The sequence below is a fragment of the Delphinus delphis genome, chromosome 4 (assembly GCF_949987515.2).
Source record: "Delphinus delphis chromosome 4, mDelDel1.2, whole genome shotgun sequence".
Lineage (NCBI taxonomy): Eukaryota > Metazoa > Chordata > Mammalia > Artiodactyla > Delphinidae > Delphinus > Delphinus delphis.
Window position 1 is genome coordinate 68,704,843 of NC_082686.1, and position 18,302 is coordinate 68,723,144.

General features: G+C 40.1%; 1 protein-coding gene across 1 annotated transcript in view; it reads right to left on the reverse strand.

Annotated features, from left to right (window-relative positions):
- HACD2 (3-hydroxyacyl-CoA dehydratase 2) overlaps positions 1 to 18,302 on the reverse strand; it is a 92,276-nt gene that overhangs the window by 20,522 nt on the left and 53,452 nt on the right. The window contains exon 4 of the mRNA XM_060010775.1: positions 10,229 to 10,317. Within this exon, the coding sequence (XP_059866758.1) occupies positions 10,229 to 10,317 (89 nt within the window). The remainder of the gene's footprint in view (positions 1 to 10,228; positions 10,318 to 18,302) is intronic.

Below are 18,302 nucleotides of genomic sequence, written 5' to 3' on the forward strand. Positions count from 1 at the left end.
AGACAGCACCAATGCAGAAGGCAAAAGAGATGCATGATTATCGAGTTTTTGGTTATCCTGGTAATTTTTTTGCCAGAGAAAAATATAGTAAAGGGGAGAAGATGCAATACAAACGATTATGGCAGCAATTTAGAGAAAAGTCAAGTTAAAAGTCTTTAATGCATCAAGCCTAATAATTAGTCTCCTCCCTCCCTTCCAAATGCAAGCACACCCTCAGCATGCTTCCACACACAACCACACATGTGTATCAAGTCACGTCTTACAAGCTCCCAAAGCGCACCAGGGTCACTTCAGACTGGAAAAGGGTCCTCTCTCTGGAAAATGCAGACGACTTAGTAATATGCTTTATTTTATCCACGATGCATCACAGCTTTTAAATGAGAGCTTCTTGACTATATAGGGCTTCTTGATATGGGTAGGTAAAAAAGGTTATTGAACCCTCTTCCCAGATGCAATAGAAATACACTTCATATATATTTCACAGGAGCAGGGGGACAGGGATGATTTCTTCAGGTTCCCCTGTCATCTTCAAGATTCCCACTGAGACCAGTTACCTGCTGCATTCACTGTGCAGGTCAACTATCAGGAGACTGAACGTACTGGTATTCTTGTCCATTTATATATTTTTAATTAAGTTATCTGATTCTCCATATTTATGCTGAAAATACAGTTATACTGAAAAAAGCTACAGCATATAAAGGACCGATTTGGCAAAGGAGCAGATAATTTAAGAGACAGTTCCTCCTCCTACATATTAAAAAAGTTTTCCAATGAATATTTATCAATGCTTTAAAAATGCCACTCATTGTACCGTGGAGCACAGCTGTTTAAAAGCAGTTTATAGCTAATAATTTTTAACTTTCCTTGACTTTGCTGACATGTTTTAGCAATGCTCACGATGTATGCCACCAGCTCACTTTTAGTGTGAAATGAGAATCTCTGAGCTCACTGGGATAATAATGTTGACTATATTTCTATGGTATCTTTGAACTCAAATGGGAGAGAAAAGGCCTGTGAAATGGTTTTCAACAAAGGCATATGTGGGACATGTTATCATGGTGAATCCACTGCAAAGGCCAAACTGCAGGTCTCTCAAAGGTAGGGTCTATATGGCCTCTTGCCTCACCAGTTAATCAACTGCTACCTCTGCAAAAGATGAGAATACCATCCACACTGTTTCCCACACCTGCAATCAGGATTTTTATGACAATTTAATCTAGAGTACTAAACAAAAAATCCCCAGATTTAAAGAATACAGCATACCAAGTATACCATATAAATTTCCTTTGGCTACTTTTTTTTTTTTTTTTTTTGCGGTACGCGGGCCTCTCACTGATGTGGCCTCTCCTGTTGCGGAGCACAGGCTCCGGACGCGCAGGCTCAGCGGCCATGGCTCACGGGCCCAGCCGCTCCGCGGCATGTGGGATCTTCCCAGACCGGGGCACGAACCCGTGTCCTCTGCATTGGCAGGTGGACTCTCAACCACTGCGCCACCAGGGAAGCCCTGCTTTTTTTTTTTTTTTAAATCACACAGTCATGCACATATGAGATAAAATATATGGAACCTAACTGACTGAAATAAAGAGAATGGTAAATAATATTACACTGAACAACTACAGTAAACTCCAGTCACATGTGGCTATTTAAAATTAAATTACATTAAAATTCAGTTCCTCATTCACTCTAACTTCATTTCAAGGGTTCAATATGTGTTCACATACAACTAGTAGCTACTATATCGAACAGCACAGACACAGAACATTTCTGCCATTACCAAAAGTTCCTTTGTACAGTCCTGGGATAGAGGAAATATCCAAAAGAAAAATGCTGGTAACCAACATGTTTCTATCACTATACAGGACTATACAGTTACCCTTTTTGGCTTGAAATAAACACCTGAATTCACTTCACTTTCAAACCATGGGTGAAAACTGGTTTGAGTGTCAAATTCACTTATTGGTAACTCTCCACTGACTGTACAACTTGACAGCACACTTCTATGACACAGGCTTACTTCCCTGCATTATTTATTCTTCAACTCAAGCTGATGACATATAACCAAAGCTGAAACCACTTAGGCTCCCAGCCTGTAAATCTCATCTCAGGTGCTTCTTTGGGAAACTACTATTTTACATGCAAGGTAACCTTTTTTTTCTTTCATCATTCTCATTCCTATTCCATGACAGTTTCCTAGTGCCAAAAGTCAGACATCTTTGTTAATCTCAGGACTCCAAGTATCCAGATTTGGCTCTAAACAGGCTTCCTACTATTTCTAAGTAGCAGCAATTACATATATTAAGATACTACCCAATAGTATGAAAATGTCTTATGCTTGAAGAGGATTCATTCCAACAATGAGCTTCTGTGTCAGAAATTCCATTATCAGAAATAGAAGGAAAAAAAATTAGGAGGAAAGTAGGAGACACCACTGATACATCCAGAACGTCAATTAAATGGGGGAGAAGCGTTTTAGCATAATATTTTAAAAGACTAACTGAACTGTAAATGCACTGGGAAACCCAAGATCTGGAAGTTCTGGGGCAGAGGGAAAGGAAGAAACCAATAGTGCTCAGGCCTGAAAGGCCTGGCCATCTGCAGGGCAGTCTGGACTGGGCAGGCTGGGGCAGGTCTGGCTTTGAGTCCCAGAGGAACCTCATAGAGTGGGGCACTTTCCTTTGGAGCTGACAGGTCAGGCCCTGGGCCTTCCTGCCCTGAATGACATTCCCCCAAATGAAGATAACAGTGCAATCTTCCAGGGAGTTTGTCTGGTTTAACTGCTCCCTCTCGTGCCAGAATTGAGGAATGGGAATGGATGATGTCAGATTTAGCCCTTGGGGTAAGAAAGCAAAAGAAAAGGTCCCGAGAAACTTCAAGTGTGAGGGTGTTTGTGGGGCAGGGTCACCGATGGAGGAGGGTGCAGTGGAGGAGAGCCGAGAGGAGAAAAAGATTAACATTAAACACAAATGAAACTGATTTCCTGATTTTGCTGGGCCTGGAACCTATTCAACTATTAACTGACAAAGGGAGGCTATGTTCTTGTAGGATGTAGTGGTAACACTCATTTGTATGGTTTAAGATGTTTTATTTTATTTTAAACACAACTGACTTAATTATCAAAGAACAGAGTATAATACATTTTGAACAAAGGAATGCCACTGAAGTTTTCCAAGGACTACAAAAGAACTAAGACAATGGGAGAAAGATGCAACATGGAACATCAGAAGTGAGCCTACACTGAACCCAAAAGGATCTAAATATTTTGCAATATTTTGAAATAAAATTTTTACACATCGTTCAAGAAAATGTTGGAAAGGGACAGAAAAACACTGAGGGAAAAACAGACAACCTGATTTTGCCAAAATCACCTATGCTAAATATATTCAATGTCAAAGTGAACCATCCAGCCTTGGGAAAAGTAACACTATCTTTAAGTGTCCATTATTAACAGATGCGGAAGTGGCATTAAAGTACTGCTACAACTGTCTTGGAGTTGTCTAAAGTCTGACAGTGTCTGATTAGCAATCAAATAATGAGGCTTCCCACCTTTAGGAGAGGTGCTAATTTTAAAAGTGAAGGTGATGCAAATCCACCTACAGAAATATTTAAAATAGAAAGTAAGGGAACAGATGGAGTAGGGTGGAGAACTTTAGACATTTAGCACTCAAGGGGCCAAAAGATACTGAATGTCTCCCAATGTCCTTTGCTAACTGAGATGGAACGTCACTGTGGAAATGGCCTGGGCTAGAAGACAGTGGCGTGGCTTCTGGTCCAAGCACAGTACCCAAGGAGGGAACAACGTGCCCCAGATGCAGCCTCTCAGCTCCTCATCTGAATGATATGGATAAGAAGGTGCCCTTCCTGCCTAACCGAAAGCCCATGTTCATGGATGGCCGTTAGGGACAAGGAGCACGTGCAGCCACAGGAAACATGCTAACAAGAGAAGCAACCTCAAGAGGCAGCAAGAGCATGAGTGCACCGCGAGCCCAGCTGGAGGACCCAGCAGAGAAGGAAAACCTATAATGCAGCACAACAGGAAAAGGATCATGGCGTATCCTCCAGGAAAACAGTCGTGGAGTATCGGGGACACCACTGTACTTAGTCCTTTAGCTTCCACAAGAGTGAAAAAGGAGAGGAAAAGAGGAAGAAAAAAAAAAACTGTGTGGCATCTATGAAGGAAGTAGCAATCCTTCTGAAGTGAAACTGCTTTATAAGGGGTTTCAGAAGCTGCTCAGCAAAAAACTGCATGCTAGAGACCTTGATTTCTAAACACTGCTGCCTTGTTTTCACGTATTCCCCTCAGTTAATCTCCACAAAAACTCTGTGAAATGAGCAGGACAGATACCAGTATTACCATGTCACAGATGAGAAAAACAAGGCTCAGAAAGTTGAAGTGCTCTGTCCTAAGCCACAGGGTAAGTGTCGAAGTGCACACTCACCCACTCCTCATGAAAATGATGGCTGTTAAGCCTCCATGTTCTAGAATACTGAATTGGACTTACCTAGAAAATAACAAAAGTGTCCAAGGAAGATGACATTTCTTGAGAAAACCAAAGAAGAGAGATGTTTGTGCAGTATTTCCTTGGGTGGAAACGATAACAATCTACCTGGAATAATGAATGATCTACTTGGTGGCGCTGGCCAGGCAACAAGAAGCACCTGCCCAGGATGGAGCCCTTCCCTCCAACTCGCCCCCCAAACAAATGATGTTTTAGCTTCTTTAATGCCATGGTTTCAAATCTGCCTCTGACTTCAAGGTGGGCCCCTCAAGCTTCCTCTTACATGCAAGTGAGCCTCAGCTCCACAGACACTAGATTTTGGAGAAGGCACCAGAAACTCCACAGTCCCTCCACTTAGCTGGGTAAGGGAACTCCAGGCTTTCATTCTCTAAGAATGAGACTATGGCTCTCAGATTTGGGACAGAGATGGTGAAATTTGGTGAGGTCTCGAGGAAACTAAGCAGAAGTGGGAAGTAAAATCAAGAAAAAAGAAGGGCAAATAAAATTACAGCACAACACTACAGTTTCTTAGAGCATTTCTCAAACCTTAGAATTCATCAAATTATCCAAGGAGCTTAATAACAGTGATGATTCTCTGTCTCCACTCCCCAAAATTCTTTATCAAATGTGGGGCGGGACCTGGAAAGTGCATTTTTAAGAAGCTTTCTGGTAATTCTGTTCCAAATAGTCCATAAACCCCAGTATGAAAAATAGTCTTGGAATTTTCATGGAGAAAGGCCAATTAATTGGAGAGATTTAATCAGAGTGTCCTAAAATGAGCACTAAAAAACCAGAGAAGCACATGGGCGAAGCGCTGCAGAAGAGCCCCCAGGGCCTACAATTGACTTTGTACATTTCACATGTAAACGATCTGAGTGGAGAATCATATGCATGTGGTGTGACAGAACCGCTGAAGAGGAAGAGTGCTTCTGGGTCTGAGATGGGGGTTTTCAACTCCACACGGGATGAAGAAAGTATGGTTAGCACACAAAAATAAGGATGTGTTTACATCACATTTCTAACCGGTGAGAGCAAGTTCTGATGCAGTGGGAAGACTGTGAATTCAGAAGTCTGCTTTTCAACTCTGCCATTTGACAGACAGTCATTTGCCTCTCTAGCTTCCAAACTTTAAATGGAACTACAACCTACCTCAAGAGACAGTTGTCAAGAGTGGATAATTATAACATATTTTAATAAAGCCCTCTGTAAACTGTAATGCCTCAAACAACAACAAACAGCATAATGATATCTTTATCATAACTGGAGGTTACTAACTTTCTTAAACACTGATGGCAAGCTTTTTGTAGGCATCTTGCTGAGAAGTTAGCAGAGACGGCAGATTAAGTGTTACAGAGCCCAGTGGCATGCCAGAAAGAAGTGGGAAACAGCTGACTGGTGAAATCAGGAGAATTTACGGAGCATTCCAAAGGAATGTGGGCAAACATCCTTTTCTCCAATGGTGGCAAAGGGTGAGGAAGAAAGGAGAGAAGGCTCAGCACTCCAGAGTATAGTCTATTTTACACAAATTACCACTGGTAAGGTGTCGAAGGTGTTTGTTGCACTTAGGCTAAAGTCAGCGAGAGCCCAGCAACTTCTTACTCAACCGCTGCCCATGCCCTGGGACTTCTGCTCCAAGAACATGGCGATCTTACACTAAGAACTCCGGAGAGGATGTGTGTGGGCTTCTCCAAAGAGGCCTGGGCCAGGAAAAGGGACAGTGGCCTACCTGTGTGTCCAGGAATCTGGGGCTTGGCTTAGCTACTTTTGGACAAGGAAGAATATGTGCCCTGTGGACTTGTCTGTTTCTGAAGGGGGGTCATACTGAGGGACAGAAGGTGGCATCTCCCACTGCAATTCACTCTGAAAAATGTCAATCTTTTTTCAGTTCAATGAGGAGACAAAGACACAGACCCAAACAGAGGGTGAGGGGAACGAATGCCCATAGAGGCCTGATGTGGCAGTAGCAGTGGGCAGCCTGGCTAAGGAATGGGAAAGAAGCCAGTTCAGTTCTGGAGGTCAGGTGGGAAAACTGGAAAGGAAACAGGTTAGCTAGAATTTCTGATTCCCTCCTGTATCCCTCAAACCCTATGTCCCACCCTGAGCTTGTCTGTTTTATCAGAAATTTTATTTTGCTTATATAAAAAGTCCATTTAAAAGGAAAGAAGTGGGAAGGTTATTTGCTCTGTTAGGTCAAGAAAAAGCTTTTGAGCATAGAGACATTTTTTCTTTAATATCCTGCTCATCAAGGTGTCCTGCTAGTGATGGTGGGTCCTTATACATCATTAAAGAAAACCATCTGATCACCTTTTAGTTCTATGATATACCTGGTGACATCTACGTGACTAGCATTCCATGCAGTAAAGAATTATAATGACAAGTAAGGATGCATGTCCTAACGGGCGTCTTAAAAGAAAATATACCTCAAATATGAAAAAAGTAGTATCTAGTCTTAAAAGGTATACAGGCTATACCTTAGTACATCATGTACAATTACAGAAAACAGGGGAATGAGCATAGAAAATATAAGCAGGCCAGAGAGGGTGGAACAACAGTCCAAATCCAAACGTAATGCTATGAAAATGAAGAACCTGTGTCCACTTTAGAGGGAAATATGATGTAAAAACAAACTGAGAATGAAAGTAGAGTACTGTGAAAAGAATTTGAACATTACTATGAGAAAGTGATATATATTTTATGAAGCAGTTATTTCTGAGGTCAATTTCCCTATGCACTGGTTATGTGATTCCCACCATTAAAATAAACAAAGCTGGATATAAAGAAAATACAGATATTTTAAAGATGTTTCGGTAAAACAGAAGAATGGAAGTTTAACAGGGAAGCCATATGTAATGTTGTATAGAACAAACTGAATTATAGCTAACACGAAACTCTACGCAGGAAAAATAGCCTTTGGCCAAGAGAAGGGGGTGAGGAACAGGTCACAGACAGCAGACTGGCCTCTGAAACGCCACAGCAACAGCTATTACCTATTAGCAACTTGGGGTGGGCCAGGAGGGAATCTACTGCCATAAACAAAATGATGAATGGGTTCTTTTCAAAGAAAAGGGGAATGAGGAGAAAAGAAGTGTGATCTTGGAACAGCAAATACTATTTACGTGAGAAAGGAATAAGTCAATTAATCAATAGGGTATATGTGAAAAGAAGAGGACCCAAGAGGTGACAGAAAGACAATAAAATTTACTACAGTCCTAAGAAAATGATATGTTAACAATAGTAGAAATTGGGTAAGTCTGGTTGCAGAGAAACAATTATGAATATGCAAATCTAACAAGCATATAACTTAAATTACTGTAAGGCTCAAATATGACACTACCTGTGAAACCATCTGTTAAATGTCAAGTCTGTGCATCTGTCAGGCAGGAGGTTACTGAGGGCAATGGCCAGGTCAACACAGTTGTAATCCACAGAGACATTTAATAGCTTTCTAATCCAAGCTGTCTTCCTGCTCTGCCCAGGAAATCCTGGCAAATGTCGGTAACAGCAATATGGTAACAACTGCTTAACTTGAACTGTAATCATTTTTGATTTACCTGTCTGTCTACCACCCTGTTTGTCAGAAGTGCTAATAAGCAGAGGAGTGGTTTTTTTTTTTTTTTTTTTTGCGGTATGCAGGCCTCTCACTGTTGTGGCCTCTCCCATTGCGGATCACAGACTCCGGACGCGCAGGCTCAGTGGCCATGGCTCACGGGCCCAGCCGCTCCGCGGCATATGGGATCTTCCCGGACTGGGGCACGAACCCGCGTCCCCTGCATCGGCAGGCGGACTCCCAACCACTGCGTCACCAGGGAAGCCCGAAGAGTGGTTACTGAAGCAGAGGAGAGGAGAAGCAGAGGTCATGAACAACCCATCACCTGGAGCATTAGCTCCTGGACACCTAGGGTCTGACTCTACTGGCAAACTGATTAAACACTCCAGAGTTGAAAACACTCTATCTTCATTTAATTATCGAAAGTACATAATTACCTGTTTAAGAATATAAATGAGTTACTATTAGGAAGAAAGTTTAAGTCACTTAAGACTATTGGGAAATTAAAAATTCGGGTTGCTGGTTAAAATGGAAAGGACAGAGTGTATACACAAACGTAAAGGAGGAAGAAATACAGGTTAAAAATGATTTATAGAAAGAACTTTGAAACCAATGAAAACAATAACTTTTCCTGACTCCAGAAACAAGAATGAGGTCAAGGGGCAATATGCTACATTAGGATTTACTTGCCTGTTTTTGACTTTTTTTTTTGTTTTAAGAAATGTGATTACTCTAAAAAGTGATCATGTAGAAGTATGAGATTGTTTTACATTCTTCCTACACAGAAAGTGTAGACAGACATCTTCAAGGAGTGAAAGAGCTTAAAAGAAAAAGTCTGTGAATCTATAACAGAAACAATAACTTAGCTTAGTCAATTTTGCTTAAAAACTCATTAGCTATGTGCATTTTTCTGTATGTATATCATACACCAGTAACAAGTTAAAAAAATCATTAATTAAAATACAAATGGAACTGTCTAAGTAAATTCTGAAAAACAAAATGTTTTGACAGGGATTTCAGGGTAATAGAAGACAAAGAAAAAACCAGAATAATGCTAACGGATTAGCAAATTTCATGAGGCTAAAGAAGCCAATAATGCTGGTGATAAGTTACTGGGACTGGAAAACTGAAAACTGAATCTTCCTGGTGGCTACAGGTACTCTTCCTCACGATGACATTAGCAAGTAATAACTGACTTTTAAAAAGCCAAAAACATACTAGAAAACAATTCTCTTCCCTGATACCAGAAAATGAAAGCTTAGTTGTGGATTTACACCCATGGTAAATCCCTCCAGTTCTTACAAGAAGCATCCCTGGGCCTGCCTGGGTATCCACCACCCCAGACCCCCAGCAGAGGGTATCCACCACCCCAGACCCCCAGCAGAGGGTATCCACCACCCCATATCCCCAGCAGAGGGTATCCACCACCCCATATCCCCAGCAGAGGGTATCCACCACCCCAGATCCCCAGCAGAGGGTATCCACCGCCCCAGACCCCCAGCAGAGGGTATCCACCACCCCATATCCCCAGCAGAGGGTATCCGCCGCCCCAGACCCCCAGCAGAGGGTATCCACCACCCCAGACCCCCAGCGGAGGGTATCCACCACCCCAGACCCCCAGCAGAGGGTATCCGCCACCCCAGACCCCCAGTAGAGCATATCCACAGATCCCTGGACCTGCCCAGGTATCCACCACCCCAGACCTCCCAGAACCACTAGACTCAGCACACTTGGGAATTCCATTAACCCTGGTGGGCTGGGTGGAAACAAGTTTGTTTCTCCTGGTCCTACAAAGATTGGACTGTTCTGGGAACGCATTAATGTCTCTCACTTCCACAACGGTCCCACTACAAGGATGAAGATGTCCAGAGTTTATGGTGCTTGATCCAAACAAGAAAGCAGAAAAATATAACTGAGGTGCAGACCACATCCATACCAGCCCAATCTCCAAGGGAACTGAGATTTCAGGACTTTGTGTAATAAGTCTTCTCTTCACAACACTGCATATTTGGGGTATGTTTCCCACTAGTAACCCAATTCCTACAGTACAAGGGATTTTTATCTGGGCTATACTGATATGACCTGGAGTTCCATCTTTAGCCATAACACACATGTGAGAAAGAAAAGTTGACTAACATTTGTTAAAGCTGATAGCTATTTTATTTTTGTCAATTTAAACACTTACCTCTTTGACGCTATGTGTTACTGCCCATATTAAAAAAACTCTTGACATCACCTGGAAAGAAGTCAGGACAACAGAAGATGGAACAATTCCTGAAAGAAATTTTAGGATGGGTAAATAAATGTATTGTACTAGTTTCAAAATGTAATAGATTTTCTAAAACATCAAAATTTTAATGTTTAAAGCCAAAACTATCATGAGCAACTGAAACTTATCTACGTTGCTATATAGACTATGTTTTTCTATGTAGTCAATATTAAAACTTTTTTCCTCCCCCAAAACAATAAGATTGTTAATGGCAATAGCAAACCACAGAATCTAGGTACCTTTCGTAGGCCTTTCAAAACCACTTATACAGGTAGAGAAAATAAAACCACTGCTTAACCTTTAAAATTAGACATTGAAAGTTCCTTTTACAATACGCATTTCAAAAATGAACAGGCAACTATGGAAGGAAAATCAATGGTATTTGTGTCACTGGAATATTGGAAGCTCCTGGATATCAGACTTGATATGATATACTATCTAATGGTTAAATTGGCATCTTTTATAACCCACTTGAAGATTCTGCCAACAAGTGGACAAAATCAAAGTTTATATACCATTTCTTCTTACTTTGTTCTTAACAGTAAGCATTGGTACAATTATCTTCACAATGTTCTCAAGTTATAACACTGGAATCATGTTTAGTTATTTCAGATAATCATCAAGTTCTGCTAAGTTTACATTTCTTTGGCTTCTCCCTTCAGTTCCTACAACCACAATCTAGAGACCAGCCACCACCATTATATAAAATTCTTCCCTCCTTTAACTCATCTTAAACCCAGCAATAAGTCATTATCTGAAAACATTCTCCTATCTTTGTTAACTTTACACTGGAAAGGAACTGCTACAAAAATAAAATCTGGAAGCAGAATTATGGGTATGCAGTCCAGTAGCCTCTCCACCATTCCTCACTGGTCTTACTGCTCCCAGCAACTAGACTTGACAACTTTCCGGACCTGTCAAGTTGCACGTGGGCAGCTCCACACCTGCCAGGAACCCCTCATCACGGGTTGTAAATTCTTCTTCCGCTTTAAAACTAACCTCATCTTCAATACATTCAGTGGACTATCCCTGATCAATTTTCATTCTTCTGAGCCCTCTAAAATACACTCAGACTTCTAGACATTTATATAGTTGGACAAACTACAACTTGCCAAAAGACCATGTGCAAATCATATAAAGCTCTATAGGTTTGGCTATGAAAGAAAATTATATCTTAGAATGAGTTTTAAAGAAGATCTGGGCTTTTAAGAGGTAGGATTTGGTTCTCAAAAGCAAGTAAAATGGACATGTCAAGCACAATGCTTGGCATATAAAGATGCTCAATAAACCTTTGTAGAATGAATAAAAGAAAAATATAAATGTACGGACATATAAATCAATGGAATAGAACTGAGAGTCCAGAAATAAACCCTCACATTTACAGTCACTTGATTTTCAACAAGGGTGCCAAGACAAGTCAATGGAAAAATATTTATTTTTCAACAAATGGTGCTGGGACAATTGGATATCTACATGCCAAAGAATGGAGCTGGGATACTTTCTTACACCATATATAAAAAGTTACTCAAGATGGATCAAAGACCTAAATGTAAGAGGTAAAATTATAAAACTCTTGGAATAGAGTTATTTACATAGATGTAAATTTTGTGACCTTGGATTAGGCAATGGTTTATTAGATATTACACCAAAAGCACAAGAAAAAAAAAAGGGCTTTATCAAAATTAAAAACTTATGTGCTTCAAAGGACACCATCAAGAAAGTGAAAAGAAAACCCCCAGGTAGGAGAAAATATCTACAAATGTATATAATAAGGAAATATATACAAAATATACAAAGAACTCATAATTCAACAATAAAAAAAACTACCCCATCTAAAAATGTCAAAGAATTTGAATAGACATTTTTCCAAAGAAAATATGCAAATGGTCAATAAGCACATGAAAAGGTGCTCAGCATCATTAGGGAAATGCAAATTCAAATCATAATGAGATACACTTCACGCCCACTATCATTAAAAAGACAGATGATAACAAGTGGAGATGTGGAGAAGCTGGAACACTCATGCATTGCTGATTGGATTAGAAAATGGTGCAGACACTCTAGAAAACAGTCTGCCTCAAAATGTTAAATACAGAATTACCCTATGACCCAGCAATTCCACTCCTAGGAATATATATACCCAAGAGAAATGAAAACATATGCCCACAGAAAAACTTGTACATGAATGTTTGTGGTGGTATTCATATTAGCCAAAAAGTGGAAATATTAAAAATGTCCATCAACAGATGAATGGATAAATAAAATGTGGCAAAGCCATATAATGGGACATTAGAAATAAAATAAATAAAAAGTAATAAATAATAAATAAAAGGAAATGAAGTAATGATACATGCTACAATATTAATGAACCTTAAAGCATTATGCTGAGCGAGGAAGCCAGTTACAAAAGATTACATGTTGTATGATTCAATTTACATGAAATGTCCAGAGTAGGCAAAATTATAGAGACAGAAAGTAGATTAGTGGTGACCTGGGACTGGAAAGTTAGGAAGAAAATGGAGAGTGACTGCCAATAGGTACAGGGTTTCTTTTCGGGGTGATGAAAATGTTCTAAAATTGATTATTGTGATGGTTGCATAACTGTAAATACTGAACTGCACATTCAAAATGAATGAATTGAATGATACGTGAATAAACCTTTTATTTAAAAATATGTACGAATGAAGTACAGAGCCTGATGATATAATATGTAATACTGCCAAAGAGGCTAATTAGTGAGTCAAACATTAAGTGTATATACTTAGCCAGATCGCATTTCAAATAAGAAAAACTAAAAAAGATTGACAAACAAAAAGTTTTCCTAAATGAGTTATTAAGCACTTGCCACTCAAGGAAAGGTCACCACTCTTTCTAGCTTTTTTTTTTTAACTCAAAGGCCAGCTCATCACATAAAAACATGATTTTTTTTTCCTTTTATTTCTGCTCTTTCTTTTTTTACCACTGAAACAATGGGCTAGACTGCTAACGGTCTGAGCAGTGCTCCAGGGTTGCTGCTATATTTGGGTAGGGATCAAAAAAGTCCAGGATCTGGGGGCTTCCCTGGTGGCGCAGTGGTTTAGAGTCCGCCTGCCGATGCAGGGGACGTGGGTTTGTGCCCCGGTCCGGGAAGATCCCACATGCCGTGGAGCGGCTGTGCCTGTGAGCCATGGCCGCTGAGTCTGCGCGTCTGGAGCCTGTGCTCCGCAACGGGAGAGGACACAACAGTGAGAGGCCCGCGTACTGCAAAAAAAAAAAAAAAAAAAAAGTCCAGGATCTGGACCTCAGATTTCCAAGTTCAAAAATCTAATTTTATGCCACTCACGAGCAAGAACTAGGCTCTTGGGAGACTGACTCATTAGTCAAATCCCAGTTATTAAACCAAAATGTCAATTTATTCACTTGTAATAAAGGCACAGCCTTTGTAATTACTAAATGTCTGGGATTTTAGAGACCCTCATCTAGGGGTGCTTTTTTCTGCTGTCAAAATCAGAATGCTTTGTAAGTGTGACTTTAAACAGAGGCATTTGGGAGATCTGAAGATGAATATCACAATTCAGTTATATACAGCTTTATTAATTATCCCTTCTCTACTATAAAGCTCCCTTTTCTAGGAGACATGAATATTTATATATGTTTCCCTTTCAAAAGTGCTAAACAAAAATTATCTGATTTTTTCCTTAAAAGTAAGTTTTGGTAACCAAAAACAAAGATTTACTTTTCTGGTAAATTTCCCATCAGTCTTTTCTTCTAAGTATATTTTTACATACAGTTCAACTTCTATTGTTTATACTCTTTGTGGCTTGCTTTTCTCATTTAACATTTTAAGAAATTTTCTATCTTACAACAAACATATTCTTCAAAAATTTTAACTTGATTCATAATATTCCTTTGAGTTGAATATGTTTGCTTACCTATTCTCCTTCTGTGAGACATTTAAATTGCTCCAATTTCTTGACACTATAAATGAAGTAATGCAGTATTACAAATAACACTTAAAATTTTTTGAGGCTTAGACCTTTTTTTTTTTTTTTTTTTTGCGGTACGCGGGCCTGTCACTGTTGCCTCTGCCGTTGCGGAGCACAGGCTCCGGACGCGCAGACTCACCGGCCATGGCTCACAGGTCCAGCCGCTCCGCGGCATGTGGGATCTTCCCGGACCGGGGCACGAACCCGTGTCCCCTGCATCGGCAGGCGGACTCTCAACCACTGCGCCACCAGGGAAGCCCCTTTAGACCCTTTTGTTAAAAAAGGATTATTTCCTTGGGACAGTTCCCAGAGGTATAATTGCTAGGTCAAATGGCATGAATGCCTTCAAAGCTCTTGAAATATACCGCCAAATTGCTTTCCAAAAAGTTTGTATCAATATACACTCCCGCCAGCAGCATAAAAGAGTGCCTGCTTTAGCACAGCCCCAGAAGTGAATTTAAATCTTATTAAGTTAGAGAATAAAAAGCCGATCGATGCTTTCTAATTTGATGCAGATGCAGAGATGTTTCTGGCTTTGCCTGCAGGTGCTTCTGCATTCCCTATCCAGGGAATCTACCTACTTAGGCACCTGAATCTCTTCCAAGTGATGCCATCCATACCAACTCTCACTTAGCTTCTACAGCATATGAACCTACCTCAACCAGTCACCCAGCAATTAGCACTGCTGGCCCTCACCTGACAGCCCAATCTCAAAATGCCTCCTCTAAGAGATCAGTAAAAAAGGCCAGTGGGAGGAACGAACCCTTTCATAGGGAAGATCATATGAAGTCCAGGAGCTCCAAGTTTATCCTTGGATTCAAGCCAGACAAACAATAGAGGGCCACACAGATGAAACATATTACTTTAGCTCTGAAAAGAACTGACATCACTGAGTTGGGTTTATTGTTATCATCAGGTCGGTTTCATAAGAACTGGTTAAAAAATTATTACCTTATCTGCTGTAGGAATGGTATGCAGTGTAATATCCACCCTATCACTCAATACCCCTTCTATAAAGCCTCAAGTGGGAAGTCTGTTTAAAAACTTAATGTTAAGAAGTGTTTGCTCCTCTCCTCTCCTCTCATCATTCCTCTCCAATGATAAGAATTATATAACTCAGTTGCCCTTTTCAACTTGGTAGTCAGAAAGTTTCTAGCCAAATATGAAGCATACTACAGTACTATATTTTGTGTTTAAGTTACCACAAATCCTTGTGGAATGAGGAATACAGACAGATAAGACAGACCAGATCCTCTTTCTTTTCTAGACTTCTTACAGTCAATCCCACTGTGTTAACATTTGTTATACCATTACCCTTTATTTGAATACAATGTTCATTAACAGCATGTTCAAACTACCCAAACCGCACATTTTTTTTATTGTTGACTGCTTCAATTGGTTGTTTCCAAATGACGGAGAGATTCTGCAATCTTATCAGTAAGCTATTACTAGATCAAAATTCATTCAAAATGATTACTAGATATCTATTATTTGTTAATTTAATTCAACAAACATTTTTGGAGTACCTGCTCCGTGCCAGGTACTGTTCTTCATGCTAGGGTTACAACAGTGAAGGAAATGCCCCTGCCCTTGTGAACTTACACTCTCAGGCTATAACTGATTTACTTTGGGATAGCTTTTATTTTTAGCACGTTTTCCCTGAAGTTGATGTGAGGCTACTAAACATTTATAAACTGGAAAATGGCATGAGTGCTTCTTGGTTTCAGAAAGATATCTCTGTCAGCAGTGTGAATCTTTGGCAAGGCAAGGTTATAAATTGAGAAACAATTATGAGAATTTATGTTGAAAAGGCAGTGAACTTTTGAAGCAAAACACTGGCAGATAAAAGCAGCACAGGCACTTGTGTGAGTGCACATAACAAGCAAAAGCTGTATAAAGGAGATTCGGCAATGAGGTTCTTGTTTCTCCAGAACCAGGGTGCTCTGAGGACTCTCCAAACAGTTGAGCCCTGCAAAGCTGAGCAGCGCTAGAAATCCTCCCTGCCTGGTGCAGCCCTCACATGGGCCAGGGTAGTGGGATTGGGAGACTGGCGACATATGACCAAGACCAGTTGAAAGTTAAGTACAGGAAAGGCAACACAGGCTGGGAGCAGAGTAGCATAGTGTTCAGACGGAGCCCACTACCAAAGCAAGAAAGGACACACAAAGTTGGGGCCAGAAATTCAACTGAATGATGGAAATTGAAATCAGAATCTCCCTACCGAAATTCCAAATCCACGAACTAAAAGTAATAAACATTAAATAACAACAACAAAAATCACTAGCAGCAACCAGAAAGGAATGGGGTACAACTTTATGCCATATATTTTAAAAAGTGCTAGCCAAGAAAGGATTATTGCACACCTCCTGCTTTGTTCCCAACTCCCAAAAAGTGATATTGGTGAATCAACAAAATCGCAAGAATTTTCACTAACAGGTCTAGATTGGGAGAGAAACACCAACTTCTGACTGGAGTGTAACAGATGTGGAGGCTGGAAAGTGATGGGGAAGTAACTAACTGGGAGCCACCTCACAGATGCTAACTAAGCCTTTCAGACCCCCCAGAGTTGGAAGACTGGTACAAAGTTCCCTATGAGGACAGGATATACTTTCTACAGGGTTGAGGAATCCCAGGATGAAGCGATTAAATCTCAGAAGAGAAGGAAGAGCTCACCTGTTTTTAAGTAAGTAACTCGTTCACACTGTTCAAAGCTTTTAAAGTATAAAAAGATACACAGAGAAAAGTCTCCCTCCCAGTTCCATCCTACTACCACTCAGGTGCCTTTCCTACAGGCAACCAATTAATTTTTTGTCTATCATTCCAGAGATATATTTTAGGTATACAACAGCAAATATGTAAGTCAATGTATAAAGATACATTTATACACACTCTTTTTCCAATTTTTTCCACAATGACAGTCTTTTCTTCTTTTAAAAATATCCTGATGATCTTTCTATATCAATACATGCATACACTGTTTTAATTACTGAGGCTTTATGTTTCAATATCTGTGTACTCTCCTAAGCCCTACCACCATGCCCTCAGCATGTAGAAAAATACATAAATCAGGAAAACCTTCATCCTTAAACTGTAGCTTAGAGGGGAAGACAACTGAATCTTAAATACTGTGGAAATGCAGTCAGGGAGGATTCAGTAACACAGCAAATAAAATGGCTGGACAGGGCTGCTTGCCCTTTAGCAAGACCAAAAGACATGGCAACCATATGAACATAATGCAAGAAAAAAACAAAAATAAAGCATGCATTGACGGCAGGAGGAGAATTCAGATAGATTCGAAGCACAAGAAGGATCTGAGGCACCACTGCTGGCTTTTAAGATGGAGAGGCCATGTGCAAAGACTGGAGAGCAGCATTCAATTGCTGAGAGCAACCTCAGGCCAAGAATCAGCAAGGAAACGGGACCTCAGCACTATAACCACAAGGAACTGAAATCTGCCAACAGCTTAGAAGCAGATTTTTCCCTAGAGTCTCCAGATAAGAACCCAGCCCAGCTGATACCTTGATTTTGGCTTTGTGAAATCCTAAGCAGAAAACACAGCTGAGCCCACTCAGACTTCTGACCTATAGAACTATGAGCTAATAAAGAGGTGCTGTTTTAAGCCAAAAAGAAAAAAAAAAAAATTAAATCAAGAATAAATAAAATAAAGCTTGCATTGCATTTCAGGGAAAAGTCAAAGATTAAAGCAACTGGAAGGAAGATAATAATTACAGAAGACAAAGACCATCCAACACAAGAATAATTGTTATCCCCAAAGTAGAAAACCCAATATATGGAACAGAAAATGTATTTAATGTATTTAAGTACATTAATGTATTTAATGTATTTGGGTGTAATCCAAGAAATGAAAGAACTAAATCTGTATTGAAAGAATACACTGTATCTCAGAAAACAACTGATAGTGAATAAGTAAAACCAAGAACTTTCTTGGTTAAAAAAACAATACTTTGGGATCCAGGAAAAAAAGCAAGTTACCTACAAAGTGGCAAGAAAATCAGCCTGGCTTC